This window comes from Sarcophilus harrisii, chromosome 5, assembly GCF_902635505.1.
Source record: "Sarcophilus harrisii chromosome 5, mSarHar1.11, whole genome shotgun sequence".
In the NCBI taxonomy this organism is placed as follows: domain Eukaryota; kingdom Metazoa; phylum Chordata; class Mammalia; order Dasyuromorphia; family Dasyuridae; genus Sarcophilus; species Sarcophilus harrisii.
In genome coordinates this window covers 227,325,546-227,348,565 of record NC_045430.1, presented here as the reverse complement: position 1 = coordinate 227,348,565, position 23,020 = coordinate 227,325,546, and the positions used below count along the sequence as shown (strand labels likewise).

The 23,020-nt window shown below is 36.0% G+C and overlaps 1 protein-coding gene across 1 annotated transcript; it reads right to left on the bottom strand.

The window, feature by feature from the left end:
• Window positions 1–279: 279 nt before the first annotated feature.
• On the bottom strand, window positions 280–21,425 carry LOC111721161 (highly reducing polyketide synthase 40-like). The gene is made up of 6 exons (XM_023505066.2): window positions 21,371–21,425; window positions 19,049–19,202; window positions 14,057–14,217; window positions 9,687–9,890; window positions 7,702–7,883; window positions 280–5,811 (listed from the first exon to the last, which is right to left on the bottom strand). The coding sequence occupies exons 1-6, from the start codon at window positions 21,423–21,425 to the stop codon at window positions 280–282; spliced, it is 6,288 nt and encodes a 2,095-aa protein (XP_023360834.1).
• Window positions 21,426–23,020: the final 1,595 nt, after the last annotated feature.

Genomic DNA, 23,020 nt, shown 5'->3' with positions numbered 1-23,020 from the left:
ATATAGATTTGAACTGAACGAACAAGCAGTCTGACAATGGGCAGGTAGCAAATAGTTGGTTCTCTTCAACAAAAGGAGAAGTTGTAACTGAATTATTTAGTTATTTGTCAATATGGATCAAACTTCGTTATTAGTTGCTGTGCTGACCCCACCTCTATCTTCTAGAGAGTTGCAAAAAGCAGGACAAGATTTTACAAATTGATAAATCTCATGCTTTCCATTCTGTAGTTAAGTTTTCCAGCATTTTACAGGGACTTCAAAATGTTACGTTCTGTTATCTTAAAAATAAGTGTCTTGATTTCTATCACTATGTCCATTATCTACTATTTTCTCTGATTGTTTCTCCAAAAGTGAATGGATGGTCATCAGAGTTGTGTTGGGATCAAGTAATCTGATAAGAGGAATATCCATTTTTTTGTCGCTGAAGAGTTTATTTTGTAGGGTCATAGCTGACATCGAGTCCATGCCGAGTGACATGAGAGAGGTGTTCATTGTAATGTCCTCGACATTGGTATTAGTGAGTTCACTTATTAAAGAATAGATATAATCTTTAGTTGTCATCTGAGATGAATCTTGATGAACTGTGCTGTTGTGCTGTGTTTCACCTGCTAATTTGTGTTCATTCTTAGCAAGAGAAGCAAATCGGATTTTGAAAGATGGAACCTGACTAAAGAAATAATTGCTCATTTTTCTGAAATCAAATTTAGCTATTGCTTGCTGAGGATTATTTAGAAGTAAGCTTTTTTCAAAGAATTCATAAATTTCAGATTTCTGAAGAGTAAGTATTCCCTTGCTTGCTAAAAACTGTTGAAGTTTCTCTTTGTTTAGCAGTAATCCAAGATTTAAGGCTCCCCAGTTAATGGATTGGCCAGCAAGACCACAGTTCCTGCGATAATGACAGAAGATATCTAGAAAGGAGTTAGCAGCAGCATAATTAGCTTGGGTTGAATTCCCAAGGAATGAAGTAACAGATGAATGACAGACAAAATAATCCAGCTCATGCCCTTTAGTAGCACAGTGAAGATTTATAACTCCTGCAACTTTGGGACTTAGTACTTTCTCAAAGCGAGTGAGATCCAGAGCTTCAAGATGTGCATCATCTAACACGACTGCACTGTGAAACACACCTTTGATTGGAACCTTTGGAAAGATGTCCCCAATGGAACTGATCACATGGTACACTTTCGTGTGAACACTCACATCACACTGCAAGCTGATGATCTTGCAGCCTTGATTCTGCTCTTCCAAAGATCGCATTTCTTCTTGTAGCTCAGCATTTGGACTTCTTCTTGAAAGAATCACCACATAGCCACCCCCTCTCTGAACTATAAATCTGACTGTTTCAAAGCCAAGGCCAGAGAGTCCACCAGACACAATATACACTGCATTTGGCTGAAACAATTTCTTCCTTGTTGCAGTCTTAGGTATTTCTGAAACTTCAGTTTCTGGCAATTTTCCTCTCAACACAACTAGTAGGATGGTTGGGTAAGCAAAGTAGGAGAAAACTGGTTCTGGGTCCATAACAGACCCAGTGGGTTGAAAAATGGAATAGGTTAATTTTGTTTTCTTTGGAAAAGTCATTGATTTTGCCCACTTGAGGACAGCTCTACTATTTTGCATTAAAGCTGATTTCTGAAAAACCGGATTAATATTAAGGGTGTGAACTTGGATATGATCGGGACTATTATGAAAAAGCTGCTGTAGAAATTCAGGCTGATGACTCCCATGTAAAACTACCACGTCTCTGAGATTCGAAAGGTCAGACAGCATTTCTGTGGAGAAGTTAGTTAATGAAGGCAGAAATATGAGTGCCTGACATTGTTTCACAGTTTTGTGAAGATCAGGAGTGGGTGAGAGAAGACTAGCTTTCCAACCCATATCTTTAGCTGCCAAAGTCAGTACTTGCCCTAAAATGGATCCTAGATGAGTACAGATAACAGATAAAGGAGCAAGAGTCTTTGGTTTTGGCAAAATCTGAGTGAGAATCCTCCATGCTATTATGAAATATGAAACACAGGGTGTATCTCTCAAAATTGGCAATTTGTTGGTTTTGAAACAGGTCATCTCAGGAATTAAGACCCTTGAGGATGCTGTGACCGGGAAGCATGTAGCAATGTGATCACCTATCTTTACTTCTGTTACTCCTTTGCCTATGTTGGTTACTATGCCACTGAAATCCAGGGCTAGCAATTGATGTTGTTCCACAGTGTGCTCTGTCCAGTACAGAGTCTTTCCAAAGGTTGAACTGGTGGTGCTAACTGGAAAATAGTCTTCCGAATGGATACATATCCTTTCCATTTCAACCTCAATAGCGCGATTTTCAAGGTGAATGACCTTGGGCTCTGTTACCTGAGCAGACAGGTCTATTGCTTTGTATGGATTTGCTGTGTATAAAGTCAACATTCCTGAAGTTGTTGGTCTTTCAGGAGGGAGTTCAAAGGGAGTGTGCTTGACTTCGGTAAAGTACATTCTTCCCTGATCAATCCAGAGTTCAGGATAATCTTCCCCTTTATATTTAATGATAGCTTCTGCTAAACTTTCTATGTCCTGCATACTTATAAAGCTGATATCTATCATCTTCAATGTGATGTCTGGAATTTCTACAAAACAGCACCTCATCATGCCGGACAGAGCAAACCCGGGATTAATGTGATCAACATTTCTTGATGTTGTTCTGTAAGTGATTAGCGTCACAGAACAATGAGCATTTTGTTCCCTCAAAGCCAAAATAACTTGACGCAGTGTCTCGCAACACTTGGCTGACTGTTGCATGATTAGTAACCCTGGAGAGTCTTCACTTAACTTTTGAATTCCCCACATGAATAATACGTTATGGAAGCCCTTGATCTCTTTTCTCATCAAATCTCTTTCCGACTTCTCAGATTTTTGAATTGTTTCCCATTCCTCAAATGTGATATATTTGGATTGACTGTGTAAGTATTTTTTTAGCTGCTTAGCTATTCCAAATTTGTCAGCAAACACCAAGAATTGGGGTGATTCAACTGAATATCCAGCCATTGGCGCTGAAGAGATTGGTGTCCATTTATTTTCAAACAAGAAGTCATCATTAGCAGATGTCACATATGTGATCCCAACATGCTTTAATTCTGCCAAAACCTGCCCGTGTTTATCTGTAAAAAACCCACAGACTTCTAAGTAATTCTCAGTGGATTTGTTGGCTTTCATATATATCTTCATTTCCTCTTCCAGGGGTTTGAAGACTACAAGGCTGCCTATGGTAGAAGGAAATCCAGCCTTTCTTTCAGCTTTTGTGCTTCTGCTAGCAATGATAGCTGTCATCTGTAAGAAGCAGTCCAGCAACACTGGATGAATGTGATAATCATGCATTTCCCTTCTAGTTGCCTCATTTACTTTAAGCGTTGCTATGCCTTCCTTTAGCTTATCACAGTAAAAAATATCATCTAGTTGTTTAAAAATGGCACCATATTGAAAACCAACAAAAGAGAGGATTTCATAAAATTCTCTGATGACTATGATTGACTTACACCTTTGGAAGATGCTCTTAAGAGAGAGATGTTTGCATTCACTTAAATTTCCTTCTGGAATTTTTGTAACTTGTCCTCTTGCAAAAACTGCAGATGGCGAGAATATTTTGAATTCAGTTGCTGTCTTTTTCAATTCAAGTTTGACCTGCAAGTCAAGAGTATCTTGGTTTACCACACAGGGAAGTAGAAAACTGATGCTCAGCTGACATGTACTTAGAGGTATTTTAGGTCTTGAACTGATCATTATTGAAGCTAAGCCAACTTCAGCAAAAAGGGCCCCTGGAACCAAAGGTATGCCATTGTTTTTGTGCTCATAAACATAGGGTGTTGTATTCTGAGATATGATGCAGATGATTTCCAAATTGCTGTTTACACTGTTAATGAGAGGATGACTGGAACAGTCTGGGCTGTGCTGCTGCTGATAGCTCTTCAGGTATGTGTTGAGTTTCTGATGATCAAATTTATACCTCGGATATTCTGTTGGAACCACCTTCACTCCATCATAGAAATGTAGCCAATTGAGATTATATCCTGATTCAAATAGATTTTCCACTAGGGCAAAAAGGGTCTCATAATCTTTCTCTGCTTTTAGTGCAGGCAGAACAACACTTTCTTTTCCTAAAGTTTCTTTAATATTCCTATGTAATACTTGTTTAGGAGCTATTTCAATGAACATTACATTGTCCTTTCCTTGAACTGAAGCTTTGATGGCCTGGGTGAAAGCAACTGGTTCTCGAATGTTTCTGCTCCAATATTTACTTGTCGTGAAATCCTCTTCAGAAGCTCTTTTTCCTGTCACTGTTGAGAAAATTTCCACTTCTGGCTCCTGCCTCGATAGATCCTTTATATTCTCTGTAATGTCCATGACTATTGGGTCCATCATATGACTGTGATAAGCAGCAGGGACTTCTAATTCAAAGAGAAATATGTTTCTTGCCCCAAATTGCTGAGATAGTTCTTCACGAAATGCATTTATCGTATCTGCTTCTCCTGATATTGTGCAGGATTTGGGACTATTGAAGGCTGCAATGCATATCTTTGCAGAGTGAGGGGCTAAGGATTTTGAGATTTCCTCTACGGGAATGTTCCCAACAACTAACATTTTTCCCCCAGTGACCTTTGCCTGAAACTTACTCCTGTAGTAAATAATCTTCACAGCATCCTCAAGGGTGAGATACCCTGCACAGTGGGCAGCAGCTACTTCCCCAACCGAATGCCCCACAATAGCGACAGGTTCAATGCCCCAGAACTTCAGGAGGGATGCTAAAGCCACCTGGATTAGGAAGAGGAGAGGCTGAATGATGGTGGGTTTTGAAAAATCATCAAATTCTTCCTCTATTAAATCCAACAGATTGATAGGTACATGTTGGAGAAACAATTTGGAGATTTCTTGGCATTTTTTTCTAAATACTGGTTCTGACCTGAGCAGGACTTTGCCCATTCCCTTGTAATGGGCCCCATTACCACAGAACACAAATACTAATTGAGGAATCCCTTTTGTTTGAGATGTTTGAACTCCAGTTGCCGAAGTAAGTTGTTGCTGCAGATTTCCTAGGGAAGTTGTCACAAATGCTTTTCTGTATTTATAGTTGATGTGGCTTCTTCTACAGGCAGATGTATAAGCCAGATTCTGTAGAGATACACAGTCATTCTCATGCAGCTGTTGAGCTGTGTCTTCGATTGTGAGCATGAGGGACTTACTGGAAGCTGCAGAAAGTATAAATATTTCATAGGGCCTTTTAGAAGGTATATCTTGAAGTTGCTGCTTAAACTGCTTGACGACAACGTGGGCATTGGTCCCTCCAAATCCAAAGCTGTTTATGCCAGCTACTCTGCCAAATTCTGCAGACTCTTCCCATTTCTCTACTGCTGTTGGAATGGAAATATTTAATTTTTCTGTGTTGATGCTACTGACATCCTCTGAATAGTGGAGAGATGGGACGAACTTTTCATGTTTCATCATCAAAAGGACTTTAATTAGACCTGCTATCCCGGCAGTTGACTCAGTGTGGCCAATGTTGCCTTTCACTGAACCAACTTTCAGGGGAGGTAGGTTTCTAGATCTTCTTCTACCAACAATGTTGCCTATGCTCTCTGCTTCAGTAGGATCTCCAGCAGGGGTTCCTGTCCCGTGAGCCTCGATGTATTGCACAATTGATGGGCTGATGTGGGTTGAATAAATGCTCTCTAGAAGTTTCTCCTGTTGTTTCTGAGAGGGCTTGGTGATGGGAGTTACTGATCGTCCATCCTGATTCACTGCACTGATGTTGATAACACCCCAGATTTTGTTGCAGTCTTCCAGTGCCTATTATATTAAATGAAATTCAGTGCAGATACAATGGTATTTAGGTAACATTTTCTAATTAAAAAATAATATCCAAGAAAGCTCCACTAACCCCAAAATCATTTGACAGTCAACATTTTCATCTTATCTAAATAATTTAATTTCAAATTTTAACATAAAATTTTGACATCAGAATAATGCACTGAGATGTACCATGGATTAATGGAAAGACTTAAAATGTTCTTGACATCATCTATAAATGGGTGTCTTGAGTGGTGACTTTTTACTGATGGGGATCAAACTTTCATTTTCACTGTGAAATTCTCTTTAGAACTCCAAATCTCTAACTTCCAAAATAGTTTAGAACTCTTTGCAGAGAGCTTCCTTTTAAATTCTAGAGTGAAGGAAAGTCATTTATTTTTTTCTCTGAAGGGGAACTAGTCCATTTCATCTAGTTCAGCATTCATTTTATTGTAGATAACTTAATAGTTAAGTTACTTGTCCAATTTATGTACCCATTAATAGTAAATAAATAAATAGTAAAAATCCCCCTCCTAAAAAAAACCCAGATTCTCTGGGATCTCCCAGGATTTTGTGTTTCCTTTCACCACTATCCTATCTCAACATCATATGAGAATCAGTTTATGATTTTAGCATTCTCTCTGTAGTGCTTGATAGAAATTAGAACTACTTTTAATTAATTAATGGATCGGCCAATTTATAGGGTTTTAGGAATAAAGTTTTAGATTTGGGATACTTACAGTAAAGTTCAAAAGAAGATCTAAGACACTGACTTTGTATCTTATAGCAAGGATATCAATAGCTTTTCTTTTTCATCATTGTGCCAACTTTTAAAATAGTAGGCATATACATCTACTAAATATTTTCAGAACAATATCAAAGACCTATCTTTCATATCCCTATATAATTTTTCTGATGAGGAATTTTCTTATCAAAATGGTATAGTTGGAAATTCAGAGGAAACAGAGCCCCCCACATCTCTTCCAAGAATACCAAAGAGTATAAAAATTGCTTAGAAAAAAATGAAGAAAATAAAAATAACCCAAAAGATAAAGTGAACGAAGAGGAGTGAAGTGTCAATACAATTTGGAAAAAAAAAAGTGATATTATAGAGAGACTAACTTTCTCCTCCAGTATTACCAGGAACAAAATAAATTAAAAATATGTAAAGCATTTGGAGAGAGTCTTACATGGATAAATAACAAAAAGTACTTAAATTAAGCAAAAACAATACTGATAAAAATGTCACAAGAGCAAATGAAATGTCTTACAGAAATTTTTAGAAGTCATGGGAGGAACTTAAGCTAAAACTTAAAATGGTATACAGATCAGGAGGTGATAGAGAAGTAAACTAACAAAGATTGAGACTATCATTGAATTCCATGCAGTCCATCATGCATTTTAAAGTTCTTGTATGTCAGAAGCCCTGTGCTAAATGTTGGGGAGCCACAGGCAAAAATGAAACAGTACCTGTCTCTAAGAAGCTGATATTCTTCAAGGGGTCACAAGATATATAGCATAATCTGAAGAGATCAATAAAATGAATCAAAATGGACCCACAAGCTGAAATAGCAAAAAATAGGAGTGTAGAGAATAGAAACAAATTGAAAAAAAGAACTGGCTAAAGGAATTAGTGAACTATCCAAAGAATGAAAAAAAAACATTTAGAGTTAAGGAACAAAACTGGGGGGATAATCAATAGTGCAATATATCATCTATTTATCTCACAGGGTTGTGATGGGCAGAGTCTAGAGAACTGTGAATTGCCTTCTCACAGGGGTTATATGCTATGTGCCATGAGAGCTATTATTAAGTAAAAAGAATCAATTATTTGGATATTAGACATTATTGGATTTTCATGAGGGAAACTCCAGAAAAAAAAAATCTTACCTTCCTTAGTGGTTTCAGTAAGACAATGCCACAACCTTCTCCTCTTCCATAGCCATTTGCTCCTTTAGAAAAGGGTCTACTCATCCCCTCAGGAGATATCATTTTGGCTTTACTCAGTGCCACATATAGTAAAGGGTCTAAAATAAAACTCACACCTCCACAAAAAGCTGCCTCACAGTCTCCTGAGTGAAAAAATAAATAAGGGAATCATTTCTTTGAAATTCTTCTCATTGTTCTTCTTGACCATGTCTCCCACATCTTTGCCCACTAGGCAGCTATCCTGGGGCATCACCTCACATCTGGTCTTATAGCAACAGCCTTTTGGTTCAATGGGGTTAACTCTTCCCCATTTCCAGATTGATGTGATCTCTTATATTTTTCAACTTCTATAAAGATTTTAAAATATTTTACCTTATTTTATGATATCTTCTGCTATGCAGATACATTAAGAAATCTTTGCTGTTCTACATACAGATTATAATTTTTCTCCTTGTTTCTTCCTCCCTTCCTCCCTTCTTCCCTTCTTCCTTTCCTCCCTCCCTCCCTTCCTTCCTTCCTTCCTTCCTTCCCCCCTCCCTCCTTCCCTCCTGCTCTCCTTCCCTTCTTCCTTCCCTCCCTCCCTTCCTTCCTTTTTCCTTCCCTTCTTCCCTCTCTCCCTGCTTTCCTCTCTCCTTCCTTCCTTCCTTCCTTCCTTCCTTCCCTTCCTCTCTCCCTCCTTCCCTTTCCTTCCTCTCTTCCTCCCTCCCTCCTCCCTCCCTTCCTTCCTTCCTTTCTTCCTTCCTTCCTTCCTTCCTTCCTTCCTTCCCTTCCTTCCTTCCTTCCTTCCTCTCTCCCTCCTTCCCTTCCTCTCTCCCTCCTTTCCTTTCCTTCCTCTCTTCCTCCCTCCCTTCCCTCCCTCTCCTTCCTTCCTTCCTTCCTTCCTTCCTTCCTTCCTTCCTTCCTTCCTTCCTTCCTTCCTTCCTTCCTTCTTCTCATGGTCCCTGTCCTCAAGAGGCTTACAGTCAAATAAAGGACATAACACAGCACAAGATAATACAGTAAGGTAGTTTGTGATACAGTCCCATATGAATGGTACTAGCAAATATTGTATTCACTCAATTCTCTGTATTCATGCTGATAGTATGATCTTGGCTGGTTGGTTCTCCCTCTTCAGAATCTTATTATTTGTCTATATCCTCAAGGTTCTTCCTTGAAGATTCCTGTTTGTATTCTGCTATATATTGGCCACTTCTTCCTCTAAACTCTTATAGTATTTAGAATACATATTTTATCATTCAGCACTTAGTTATATACTATTTTTTATCGCTTTCTAATTATTTCATGTCTATTAGTCTTATTTTTTCAATTGAATTGTAAGCTTCCTGAGATAAATGCTATGCCATATGCTTTTATTTTTTCTGATTAAAAAAAAAAACATTTATAGTTAAAGTTTTGAGCTTCAAATCCTATCCCTTTCTCTTTCTCTTTCCCTTCTCCTTGAGACAGTAAACAATTAAATATAGGCTTTTTATGTAAAATTATAAAAGTGAAACAGGCTAATTGTTATCTCAAGTTTTTCCCCCGTTAAAAATTATTATTTTGTTTATTCTAGTTTAGTTCCAAATTTTCCATAATGTGCACCTTTGAGTGATTTACTGTGCAATGTTTTGATTAACTATAAGAAGATTAAACCCAATTATAATGTTCATGGTGATGAATACCACCTTTTTTACTCACATTCACTTGCATCTCTCCTGCCACCACTACCATCACTGTAGTCATAATTGCCACTAATAGAAATTACATTAAGGGCTGGGAATACAAAGGATTATAAGACATAGTTGCCCCACTTTTGTAGCTGGGTAGATATGACATATCCATTAAAAGATAAACAACAAAAGAATAATAATTATAATAAGATAAACAACAACACAGGATTAGCATCTGATCTTATCATGTGCTGTTTTCTAGCAGTGTTTTCTAGGTTGCGGAAGTCCAATGAATACCTTGTTTAATTGAGAGGCAGGCAAAATGTAAGGCAGCAAGAGATGAAGAACAGGCAGTATCTATACAAAGGGATGGTCCAGTTAAGTGAAAAACATATGAGATCCTGTTTGCTGCAATTGTTGGTGAAGATCCAGTGATATTATAATGGTTCATAATTTTGTAAAGGTTGCGAGTTACTTGTCCGAACTCTTGATTCATAAAACCTGAAAAAAATAATTCAAAGAATTATAAGAGATTCATGAGAAAACAGCATAATAAATATGAACTCCAATTTTTATTTACTTTTAAAATTTAACGAAATTATATTCCTCCCTCCTTCACTTTTTCATTCTTCATTCATTCATTTGTTCATTCCTTCTTTCTTTCCTTCTGTCCTTCCAGAAAGGCTGACTTGGTTTATATAGCACTTTCTCTGTACTTTTTGCAAATGTATTTTCTCTCTTACTTTTTATTTTAAGTTGTATGAAGTAAAAGATTATGTCTTATATACCTTCCAGCATTCAATGCAACATTCTTGTGTATAGCATGCACCAACGAAGTGTATTTTTAAAATTTGAATTGAGAGTGTTTACTCTGTTAGGTACCAGGTACAATGCTGTTCAGAATGCAAAGATTATATTAAAACATTTGTTCCTGCATTCAGGAGACTTAAAATCTAGTAAAGATTACACAGCACAAGTAATACATCATAGGGCAGTAGGCAATATTTCATGTGGATGACACTATAATGCCCCAAATTCTTTTAGGTAGACCTGCAGCCTGAGTTTCACCCTTAGTTCTAGGACAAAAAATATTTAAAACCTTGGTCATAGCTAGGGCTTATTTTCTCCAGCCATCTCTAGAAGTGAGGCTCTGCTCCTGACCCAATCCCTTTGGTTAAATGTCCGCTGTTGTTGTCTGACTTGCCTGGACCTCCCCAAACTAGCCTCTACCATTTTTATGTATTTAATATATGCTTACTAATGATTATGTCATCTTCATAGATAATATGTAAGTTCCTTGATCAAGCCTCTGGTCAAAGATACATCTATTGCCTCAGCCATTCATGTTCTGACATACTGTCTTACCCATCTGTTCTGAATCCTTCTGATGCCTGCTTCTAGGACTTTCCTGGCCCACTTTCTCTATTCCAGAGGACCCTTCAGATTCTGTTCACCCTAGCCTATACTCCTCTAATTAATCTCCCTGAATCAAGTTTCTCCCATCTCCAATCCATCTTCAGCTGCAGAAGTGATATTCCTAGAAAACCAATTTTTTATCAGTTACTTGCTAGATAAACTCCAGTGGTTTCTAATTAATGCTAGGATCAAATACAGACTCCTCTGTTAGGTCTTAAGACCTGCACAACCTGGTACTAACTTACCTTTTTAGCTTTATCATACATTACTATCCTTCATATAGACCAATGAATCTTTGTGTTATTGCTCACTTATGAGACTCTATTTCACATATTCATGACCTTGGATAGCTCCGAGCCTAGAATGCACTACCTCTATACATTTACTTCTTAACATCCTTAATTTAAAGCTCAGTTCAAATAAAATGAAGATTTCCTGAAACCCCCCCCCCATCTACCTCAGACATTAGTATCTCCCTCAAAAAATTACCATGTATTCATTTTATGTATTTAATATGTGCTTACTAATGATTATGTCATCTTCACATATAATATGTAAGTTCTTTGAAAGCAAAAACTTTTACTTTTGTTTCTTTTCACAGGACCTAACACAGTGCCTGAAAGTGTTTGCCAAATCCATGGACATTGATTGATAAAAATATTTGGAGGACGTGACTCAAAAGAAGAAGAGGCAAAATTTTTGGAGAATAGGCTCTAGAAGAATAGGGTATTATTACTCATTATGGTTAGGGAAAGTTAATTAAAGACATAATATTTAATCAGGGGGTTGTGAAATGAGTATGAATTAGAGATGCAATGTGCTTGGCTACAATGTGGCTTATCACTGCTAAGTATGAGAAATAACTATCCCAAAATGGAATGAGTTTGTGATGGAAGAAAAGGATTCATACTTTATATGGGAATTAGTCTAAATTCTGAGCTCTATTTTTAGCCTACATTTCAATGCTTCTAAGTAATAAGGGTCTTTACTAAGGTGGTAGTTGTGGAAATAGAAAGGAAGAAATAAATATGAGAAGAATTGACAGAATTTTGTTATTAACTATGGAGAATAAAAGTAAGGGAAGAATTGAAGATTGTACTGTTCCTAGCACGTTGCAAGCAGTTGATTAATGCTTGTTGATTGATTTTTTTTTTGTTTTTTTTTTTTTTTTTTGTTTTAGCTGATTGTTTTTATGCCTGGGTGACTAAGAAAATATGGTGGCATCTATAGAAAAAGGGAAGTCAGAAGAAGGAACTAGTTTAGGGGATTGAGGTTAGGGAAGGAAAATGGTTAAGTTCTAGTTTAGTCATGTTGAATCTGAGGTCCTGAAAGTCTATCCAAGTGGAAATTCCTAGCAGAAAACAAGAAATGTGGAAATGGACTTAAAAAGAAAAGTCTGAGATGAAGCAATAACTTCAAGATGTAATATTAGAAATCATGAGACTGGAGTAGGTCTCTGGGGAAGAGAATTTCAAAGAAAAAAGGTCAAGAACATCATCTTAGGAAAAGCTCACATTTGGGATAGGAAAGGATCACCAACAGGGGAAGATGTCAGAGAAAGACAAGTCAGAGGGTTGAGCGGAAAAGCAGAAAAATGTTAGTGGAGCCAATGGAAGACAGTGCTTCAAGAAAGATGGGGTGTTCAGATATTTCAAATTATGCAAAGATTAAATAGAGGGTGAACTGAAGGAGAGCTATTGATTTGGCAATAGGGTACTTGTGATATTTAAAAGAGAAATCTCAATAGAATTATACCACTTTGCAGAGGTATAAGAAGTAAATAGGCAGAAAAGTAAAGAAATGAAAAGACAGAAAGGCAGTGACCATCTACTAATCTTTTGAAAGATTTCTTGATGAAACTGTAGTCTTCTTTGTGGCATAGACCTCCCCTTCTCTAGAGACCAAAGAGATTTGATTTAAGTGTCTGCATGTGAGTAGATAGATATTACTCAGGGTTGCCCAAATTGTTGGGCAACCTTGAATGGCTTCCCAAAGAGTGACAATCCATTGAACAGTCTATGAAGGGGCTAAGAAGGTGAAAGCCAAGAAGCAAAGGCAAAAAGGGAGATAAGGAAGGAATACATGGAGATGTTGAGATGCTTGGAAGCCATCTACAACCTTATAGGGTTTCTCACTCTTTCCTGTAAACATTAGCTAGTTTATTTAGGGGAGGTTTATTGTAAGTGCAGGATTTCTACCCATCTCTTTCTCTCTCTGGAAAAGTGAAGTCTTTCCCATTTCCCAATTCACCACTTGTTTCTTACCTCTCTTTCTGATCATTTCATAGATATGGGCGGTGGGGGGGGCGACAAAAGGCTTTGAAAAACTCAATTTCTGTCCCTTTTGCAAGAACACACCAAAACAGCTTTTGCAAGATATGTTTCTTTTTACTATTTATTTTCATTCTGTGCAATTTAAAGCTACTGTTTTTAATAACTACACAGTTCTCTACTAGGAGTTGTTTATCTGTGGATTTACAGAGTAAGATTAAGAATGGGAAATTCAATACTTAATGAGAAGAGCAAATTTCAGTTTTTATTCCTAGAATACCCTGAGTAGAAGCCAATTAGAATGAGAAAGATTATCCATATCTATTTTTTTATCTTAGGGCAAGTGATCAAATAAAAAACAAATCCCAAATAAAAAACAAATCTAGTGTTATGGTTGCCTAATTGAGATTTTTTGCTTGATGGCATTTTGTGTATTGCTGTTGCTTCCTGTTTTGGAGCAGGAAAGAGAGGGAGTAATTATGTGTGCCTGACCACTGGCAAGGTAGCTACTGGTCACCTTGACTGACGCTTCCTCTCTTTCCTTGAGGGATACCCTTCATATCCAGATATTACAAATGGAAGACCTGTTAATAGCTGAAAAGTATAACAATGTCTACATGACCTGGGGGTTTTTACCCACATAAACTTTTGTGTTCTTTGAATTAGTATAAACTGTTAGGATCAACAATAAAGGAATTATGGTAGGACTCAGGAGGATCTTACTTAGGGGAGACTTTGCTATGAATGAAGTTCCTAGAATTTCCTTTTAAATGAATTATTCTTGCTATTTGGGTATTAAACACAGTTGCTTCTAACTATTGAAAAATTGAAAAGGGCTTTTAGTTTCCTTTAATTTTTAGCAAAAGTGCACAGAGCTCTGATTGAGTATACTACTTTAGTTTTTTGGTCCCTATTAAAGAATTTCTTGGTCTATGAGTTGGAAGGGCTATGAAAAACATCACTGCTAGGTTGCTATCTCACCAATAAAAACACCAATTTTGGACCCAGCTACATCTTCAATTGGAATTCCAGCATCCTCCAGGGCTCTATAGGAACATTCCAGGAGTATTTTTTGTTGAGGGTCCATGCGTTCAGCTTCTGCATCATTGATTCCAAATAACTTGTTGTCAAAATCATTAAATCTGTGAAAGAAACAAAAACAATTTTGTCTGAAATATATTCTGATGCCATACTTTAATAACTTTTTAGTAGAATCTCTGGGGTTCTCTAAGTATACCATCATATCATCAGCAAAGAGTGATAATTTGGTTTCCTCATTGCCTATTCTTATTCCTTTAATCTCTTTCTCAACTCTTATTGTCAAAGCTAGCATTTCTAATACAATATTAAATAGTAACGGTGATAGTGGGCAACTTTGTTTCACTCCTGATCTTATTGGGAATGGTTGCAGTTTGTCCCCATTACGTATGATGCTTACTGATGATTATTTTAAAGAAAAGTCAATTCATTCCTATACTCTCAAGTGTTTTTTAATAGGAATGGATGTTGGATTTTATCAAATGCTTTTTCTATGATGTCATACTTTAAAACCTTGATACTTCAAAGGTCTTGAAGCATTTTTGAAACCTTTGCTTTCAACTGTGCATACCCTTTGATCCAGCAGTGTTACTACTGGGATTATATCCCAAAGAGATTATAAAGAAGGGAAAGGGACCTGTATGTGCACGAATGTTTGTGGCAGCCCTTTTTGTAGTGGCTAGAAACTGGAAACTGAATGGATGTCCATCAGTTGGAGAATGGCTGAATAAATTGTGGTATATGAAAATTATGGAATATTACTGTTCTGTAAGAAATGACCAACAGGATGATTTCAGAAAGGCCTGGAGAGACTTACACGAACTGATGCTAAGTGAAATGAGCAGGACCAGGAGATCATTATATACTTCAACAACAATACTAGATGATGACCAGTCCTGATGGATCAGGCCATCCTCAGCAACGAGATCAACCAAATCATTTCTAATGGAGCAGTATTGAACTGAACTAGCTATACCCAGAGAAGGAACTCTGGGAGATGACTAAAAACCATTACATTGAATTCCCAGTCCCTATGTTTGTGCACACCTGCATCTTTGATTTCCTTCACAAGCTGATTGTACAGTAATTCAGAGTCTGATTCTTTTTGTACAGCAAAATGATGTTTTGGTCATGTGTACTTATTGTGTATCTAAGTTATGTTTTAATATATTTAACATCTACTGGTCATCCTGCCATTTAGGGGAGGGGGTGGGGGGGGTAGGAGGTGGAGAATTGGAACAAGAGGTTTGGCAATTGTTGGTGCTGTAGAGTTACCCATGTATATATCCTGTAAATTAAAGGCTATTAAAAAAAAAAAAAGAAACCTTTGCTTTCTTTTTCTTTTGTTTTGTTGCATAGTTTTTAATTAACTAATTTAGAATTAAAAATTGAATGTACCAATAATTAAGTAAAAGGCTTGACTCAAGTTTAATTATAAGCAGCAGAAATCAAAAGAAGTATTAGTTCATCTTCCTAAGTCAAAAATTATGGGCCAAAGAAGTCACTACTCCTCTGACAGAATTACTGCACTCAAGAAACAAGAGTGTGGGCTACATACATAGCTGCTGTGTTTTTCCAGATGTCTGAGGACAAGTCACAGGTCTACAAGAAATGTCTTTCTCTAAAAAACAAACAAACCAACCAACCAACCCTGACTAGCTCATTCTTCAGAATCAAGCTGATGACTTGGAATGAAACTGCTGATCTTGGACTTGACATTGGTACCCAAGGAAAACCCCTTGGTTCTCTGATCCTAGCTATCATTCATTCCCTTCTGGTGTCTGTAGGCAGGATGCCTTGGTTTAGACCCTATGATGGAACATGAGATGGTTTGCTACCAAACCAGTTGATGAGCTTCCAGATGGGACATGGATTATGTATGGATTTCTTCTAGGTAACAGTAATCGGTTGACTTGGTTTGATACTGATAAATCACCCTTTAACTGTCCTGTCTGAATGATCTTGCATATGACCTCCAGAGTTGCTGAGAAGCCTCAAAGGTTTGACTGGTATCTCAGAAAGTGACTAATACACTAACCACACTGATTTTCTAAAGGAAAATGAAGTAAGATTTTTTTGTCTTCGTCTTTTTTGGTCAAGGAGTAACAATACCAATGGATTTTGAGAGTGATTTAAGAAATAAAGATGTGCAAGAATAGATCACACAATAGAATTTAGCAAACCCTAACCTTACTAATTAAATTTTTTCCCCCTGAGGCAATTGGAGTTAAGTGACTTACTCAGGGTCACACAGCCAGAAAGTGTTAAATGTCTGAGGCCAGATTTGACCTCAGGTCCTCCTGACTTCAATGAATGTGCTCAAAAAAATTTTTTTCAATCTCTGTAATGCTATTGACTTTTCTTGCTTTGACAGTGCTTTTCCTTTTGGAGACTGTCACTCTTAGTTTTTTTTAACTCTTGTAATGTCAAATTATAGTTATAGCAATTTCTGATTTTTCAGGATCAATTAGAACTCGAGTTTGTAATGACTCTAATTGTATTTATTTTGATTAAAGCATAACATTGTATGGTCTTTTTGTATAAAATAGACAAATAGAAATGGTCTGATTAGTTTCCTTTTTGATATGTTTAAAATAAGCAGGTAGATCTATTTTCATGTTTTTGATCAAAAGTTTTATCTGGGATATGTCTGGGTAGGGGCCAGTAAGAACTCTTATTTGAAACCTGTACTGGGTGGTTTGTGAACTGCCTTTTTATCCCAAAGTTGTTGTAACCTGCAGTGATACAGATACGTCTTAAGTCAAGAGGTAAAGTAACCTGAGCAGGAATTCTGTGACACACCACTAATCTGTCCATCATTTAGTTATATGGCTGACATTCCAAGCCTGAGCTACTTGTCTTAAAATACATCTGTTAGCAAGGAAGTGATGATAAGAAAGCTAAGTTAGATTCTAGTTCCTTAATATTCCTTTTTTTTACTTCTATATTTTTCCAAAGGGACTTCTGTTTGCTGGAGATACACATACTAAAGTACAACACCAGAGAACCAAGACTCTCAGTTCATTTTTTTCTAAGGGGTATTAAATTCATCCAAATATTTTCCTTAGTAATTAGAAAATTGAGATTTGTGGATGATGAGAAGGTTAAAAGAGAGAACCAATAATAATGGAAAATCACAACTCTGATAGCATCCCATGTAAAACACTGATGAGAATGTATCTCTAGCAAAACATGAAGCATGACAAAATATCCACTGAAGTCTTATATTTTTATTTCTTAGGTTGCAATGGAACATATGCACTAAAATGTAAATGAAAATATATAGTAAGTAGGACATTCCAACAATTGAGTTTTTTGATGTTTTTCTTAGGGAAATGAATTTTAGAATATCAGATTTAAGGAGTCTATAAAGCTCTAATTACTAAAGTTTTATCCTATAGACACTTTTTCCTCATTTCTTATCCACTGAAAACTGGAAATTACTGACATGCTTAATGCCAATTTACAGTAAAATATCCACATCATAGCATAGTATTCAAATTGCTAAAGAAGCTAAATTAATTACAGGAGGAAATAGTAAAACTATTCTAGTAAGGAACCTCAACTTTCCTCTCTCAGAACTGGATAGATCTAGCCACAAAATAAACAAGAAAGAAGTTAAGGAGATGAATAGAATTTTAGAAAAGTTATATATGACAGGCCTCTGGAGAAAATTAAATGGGAATAGAAAGGAATATATCTTTTTTTCAGTGTCACATGACATCTACACAAAAACTGACCACAGGAGGAAGTAATGAAATGAATTATGATTATGGACTTGATTGATTGTCAACAACAAAGAGGAACTTGCTACTGAAATAGAAATAATGGGAAGGTTGGGAAGTGACATATCCATCTGAGAATTTATGATGATGAGAGAAAAGAGAGTTGGACATAGTTTGACACACATCTTAAAATTCTGAAAAGCAAATTTCAAAGTGTTGAAAGAAAGAATATGTGAGATCTCAGATTGAAATTTCACTTGGAATTCATTCAATAAACAATAGAGAAGACTAATGAATGGAATTCTGAATATTCAAAACATTATTTCCATTGAGCAAGAAATGGAGGAGTTACCCCCCCCAAAAAATTTTAATGAAGAATCATAGGAAATTGATCAATCAATTTAGATTTTTTTTAAAAAGACAGATACAGATGATGAATATAGAAACACCACATATTCCACTCTGATGTAATGATGTCTTTTGTTTAAGCAATTCAGGGGAAAAGATGAGGGTGAAAGAATGGAATTGCTTTGATGTGGAAGAGCTATCAATGACACAAAAAGTCAAAGGTGAAGCATTCAGTCCATTCCACTTCTGTTTTCTCTACTAAGGAGAATGATCTTTGAACTGGATAGAACAGAACAGAAGTGGTTATTAGGGAGCTGATAACATGGAAGATATTAAGATAGAACCTAGCTTCCCTTTTTTAGGTAAGGGCACTGAGAGAACTGGCAGAAATGATTATTGAGCAAATTTCTATTATTAGCCTCATCTTAAAGATGAAGAAAACTGAGAGACACAGGTAAAAGAACTTGGCCAGGATTACACAGTTAGCAAGTGTCGGAGGCAAGACATGGAATCAGGTCTTTCTGACTCTAACTCTAGTCTTCTATATTCTGTGCTGTCATCAACTAACCATATGATGGTTTATCTGAAAAGATCTTAGGGTATTAGTGAGCAGCAGACTCAATCAATGTGAGTCAAAAAGGTGATACAGCAGCATCAAAAATTAAAAACTGCTGAATGGAATCTTAGACTGGGTTAAGAGAATTGTATAGGACTAGGTGAACTGATTTGGATTAATGACCAAATCTAAAAAGAAACAAGTCAGATCGGGTAACAAATGATTATTAGAATGGTTCCGAAAATGAAGTGCTCAGTTCAAATGAAAAAAAAAATCAATATTTTGAAATTCCAGTTATGACCTTACCCTTCAGTAAGAGCTGCTTCTTTTGACCGACTTTTACCTGCTGTATTATCATTTGCATCATACCATTCTTCAATGTTAAACCTTTCAGGTGATATCTCTGCTGTACAGTTTTGGCCTTTCACAAGTACCTGCCAGAAGTTGTCAATCCCTTCGCCTGTTATAGGAATATAATGTTTCAAAGTTAATGAATAAATTGCTAGGCAAGGCTCTGTACTGACACCAGGTCAATCAAGTTTCTCTTTCTAAGCAATAAATAAACAACAAACATATAGGGGTTTTGTTTGTGCATGAAGTTTAATTCTCTACTCTATATGCTCAGTGGTGGGATTGGAAAAGGAAAAGGAAAAGTCCTTTTCCTTTTGAATCCTGACTGATCTTACTCAGATAGGAAAGGCATTTACAAAAAAAAGAGCCAAGATTAGTATCAGAATTAGCACATTTCAATTATATGGATATGTGGGAAGTGATATAGATTTGGCAAGGAAGAATGAGTGGTGGAAGGAAGAGTATCTCTCAGCCTGGACATGCTCTTGGGTATGGCTCTACCAAACAACTTATGATGAACCCCAAGAAGCCGGCTCAGAGATTCCTTCTGTGATAGAGATGTGAATCAGGAAAATATTAGCTTGGGGATATCGTAATTCCCTAATTTGAGTTTCCCTATTGATTGTGCTCAGACCAACAAAGAAGTCACAAGTAGAACAATCTTGGAAAATGCTTGTTAGTTCCTGATGGAACATCAGACAGGGAAATGTGACTCTAAATACCCAAACCATTCCTACCATTTAGGCTCTTTGCCTAAAGACTGATTTGGGCTGCCTGAGACTGGCAGGAACCTTGGGCACCTAAGTCCTAAGGTGGTTGTTTTAATATGTTGGGTTTCGTTCTTCTTGCTTCTATCATCTTTATGGAGAACATTATACAGTTAAATTTGTTTGGCTGATGAAATAATAATAGCTAGCATTTTGATAGTGTTTTGATGTTTGCAAAGCTCTTGGTAAATATTAATTCATTTGAGATAGTTGCTATTTTTAATCTCCATTTTACAAATAAGAAAGACAGTTTTACAATTAATTATAATTTTACAATTAATTAAAACAGAGGTGAATGATTTGACCAGGATCATAGATATTGTAATATCTGAGGCTTGATTTGAATTTAGCTCTTCCTAACTCTAGGCACTAGACTATCCAGAGATCTGTAAAATATGACTATGTTAGGCATGCTCACTTGATTAAATTTCATTTAAACTCTTCCTCAAAAGGTAAGAGGTTCTTTCCCAGTACCAAGAGGCAGGGGTTGGAAGAATGTGATTTCATAAATCTTAAATTCCCCTCACCCCAGACTAATGAGATAAACACTGCTGTCTGTTAGGGCAGGGGTTACAAACTTCTAGCCTGAAGGCCAAAACTAAGAATGCCTTTTTTTTTCATTTTTTCAAAAAAATAAAACTTTTTTAAAATCTAGGAGAGAAAATGCCATTTATATAGCACCTATTGTCCCAGGCATTATACTAAGTGCTTTGTAAATTCTATGTCATTAAATCCTGCAAGGTAAGTGCCATTATTAGTCCCCATTTTATACTTGAAAAAATTGAGGCAAACAGAGATTAAATGATTTGTCCAGAGTCACAATTAAGGTAATAATTGCCTGAAATGGGATTTGTATCCAACTTTCCCTGACTCCAGACACAGAACTTATTTACTGTACATCTAATGGTTGGGTGCAGTTGATTTGCCTCAACATGGCAAGCTAAGAAGTGATTTGTTATTAAGTGTGTACCTTCAGGACCAGGGAAAGCTTCATTCCTAGTCAATGCAGTCTAAAGGTCCTGGAAACAAGGAAAGCAGTCAGGGCTGATATGTAGTACTAAGTCACCCTGGTAAAGTAGAATTATATCAGTTACTCATGAAGCAGCTCTGTTATTGTCCTCTATGGACATTTACAAGCCAATGCTCTTCACTGGGTTGGTCGTCATAGGTATATGTGAACCTTATCTCTAACTTCTGTACTGACAAATTAGGTATATGGAAAAGTAAATGAGTATATAGGTACTATGATGCTCAAGACATCTTAGGATCTGTTCTCCTTTATGCTGCAAAGTTCTGTCATTTCATTCTTAAGGATACTCCCATCCACTGACAGGGACCACCATTCTTCTACCACTTAGTAGACAGACTTAGTCTGCTTAGACAGTCTTCAAATACAGTGATATCCAATGGTGATTAGAAATGAGATTCTGGACATTTGGACATTAATAAGAACAATTTGCAAAATTGTTGCAATATTGTTGACTTTTGTCATTATTACTATTATACTCACCCCCTGGAAAGTTGCAACCAATTCCTACAATTGCAATTGTGTCATCTGTCTCCATCATTCCTCAGATTTACCTGATAGTTGCAAAAAAAAAAAAAAAATGACAGCACAGTATGTTAAAACCTATATTTAAAAACATTAATATTTTCCCCCAGTAATACCTAAAGCAATTTTTTACATTTGTTTTTAAAACTTTTGAGTTCTAGGTTTTCTTTCTTATTCCCGTCCCCAATTCCCATTAAGAAATGTGAAGTTATGCAAAACACTTCCATATCCCCAGTATGTATCATGTAAAACCTATATTTTTAAGGTAGTGTGACAAAACTGAGTACTGGATTTGGGAGGCAGAAGCCATCATGTCTGTACAAAAATAATCTCTAAGATCTTTAAATTTTTAATTCTGTGTTTCTATGAATAAGGAGAAATTATCTATCTCAGATAAAATAGAAATTGTTAGAACCATTTTCTTTGAAATATTCTTTATATTCATATATGCCTCCAAGATACAGAATTGAAATTTGTTTATTTTGACAATTACCATGTAAAAGAGTAAAAAATAATTTCTAATCAGAAAATTCTTAATATTACAGTCACTTATTTGATTGGGGGTAACAGTAATATTTGACTTGGATCAATAGCAAAGAAATTAATTTAATCCTCTACTCCTCAACTTCCCATATTTTCAACTACAGAGGAGATGATTTAAAAAAAAACTTATGGTCAAACTAAATAATAATTAATAAAACAAATATTGGACAGAAGATACTTTATTAGCAAGCCAGCTAGGCTGAGGGAGTCAAAGGTTTCAAGAGGCCAGAAAGTGGTGAAATTAAGCTCAGTTAGAGTAATGGTGAGTTTTCTTCGTTCTGCAGAGTACACTGACATTTATCTAGACTCATATTTAGGTAGAAAATGACAGAAAACTTATCTAACTGAATGAAACTCACACATAATGAAAGGCAGCATCACAGGTTTCAATTATAGGAAATTAAGGCATAGAGAATCAAGTATTTGACCAATATCATAGAATTAATTAGCCTCATGGGTTGAGAGCAGGGGCAGTATGGCATAATGGCTAGGTCAGCATTAAATTCAGGATAATATAGGGTCATGTCCTGCCTTTGACACATATTTGTTGTGTAACTTTGAATAAGTCATTTATCCTTTCAGTGCCATAGACATCTTTCTAAGTAAGATTATAAGCTCTTTGAGGACTGGGGCTATCTTTTGTCTTTTTGTATCCTCAGTGCTTCCTACAATGTTCCCCCCACAGATAAAATTAGAGATACAATTTTTAAAAGTCTCATGTATAAAAATTTAAACTATTCAAATATTTAGAATATGAATAATATATTTTAAAAAATTATTTTATATTTTGTATATTTTAAAATGACATAGTACATTATATTTTACAACATAATTATGATATATTATTGCATGATTTCATGTCATATATAAATACATTATTATTTTACTATTTAATATATTATTACTATATTATTTTAATTATTTAATATACCATTATATAACATATTCTATATTACATATATATAAAATCAGTATGTGTGAATATATGTATATAGATATTGTACATATGTAACATGTATATATAGGCATATATATAATGTGTATATGTGCAAGCTTAGAGCTTGC

Excerpts from the sequence above, each read along its gene's own strand:
- LOC111721161 (XM_023505066.2), bottom strand. The coding sequence starts at position 21,425 with ATGGAGACAGATGACACAATTGCAATTGTAGGAATTGGTTGCAACTTT. Across the intron at positions 9,891-14,056 it reads CAAAATTGGTGTTTTTATTG|GTTTTATGAATCAAGAGTTC; the intron begins GTGAGATAGCAA and ends TATTTTTTTCAG. Across the intron at positions 5,812-7,701 it reads TACTGAAACCACTAAGGAAG|GCACTGGAAGACTGCAACAA; the intron begins GTAAGATTTTTT and ends TTAATATAATAG.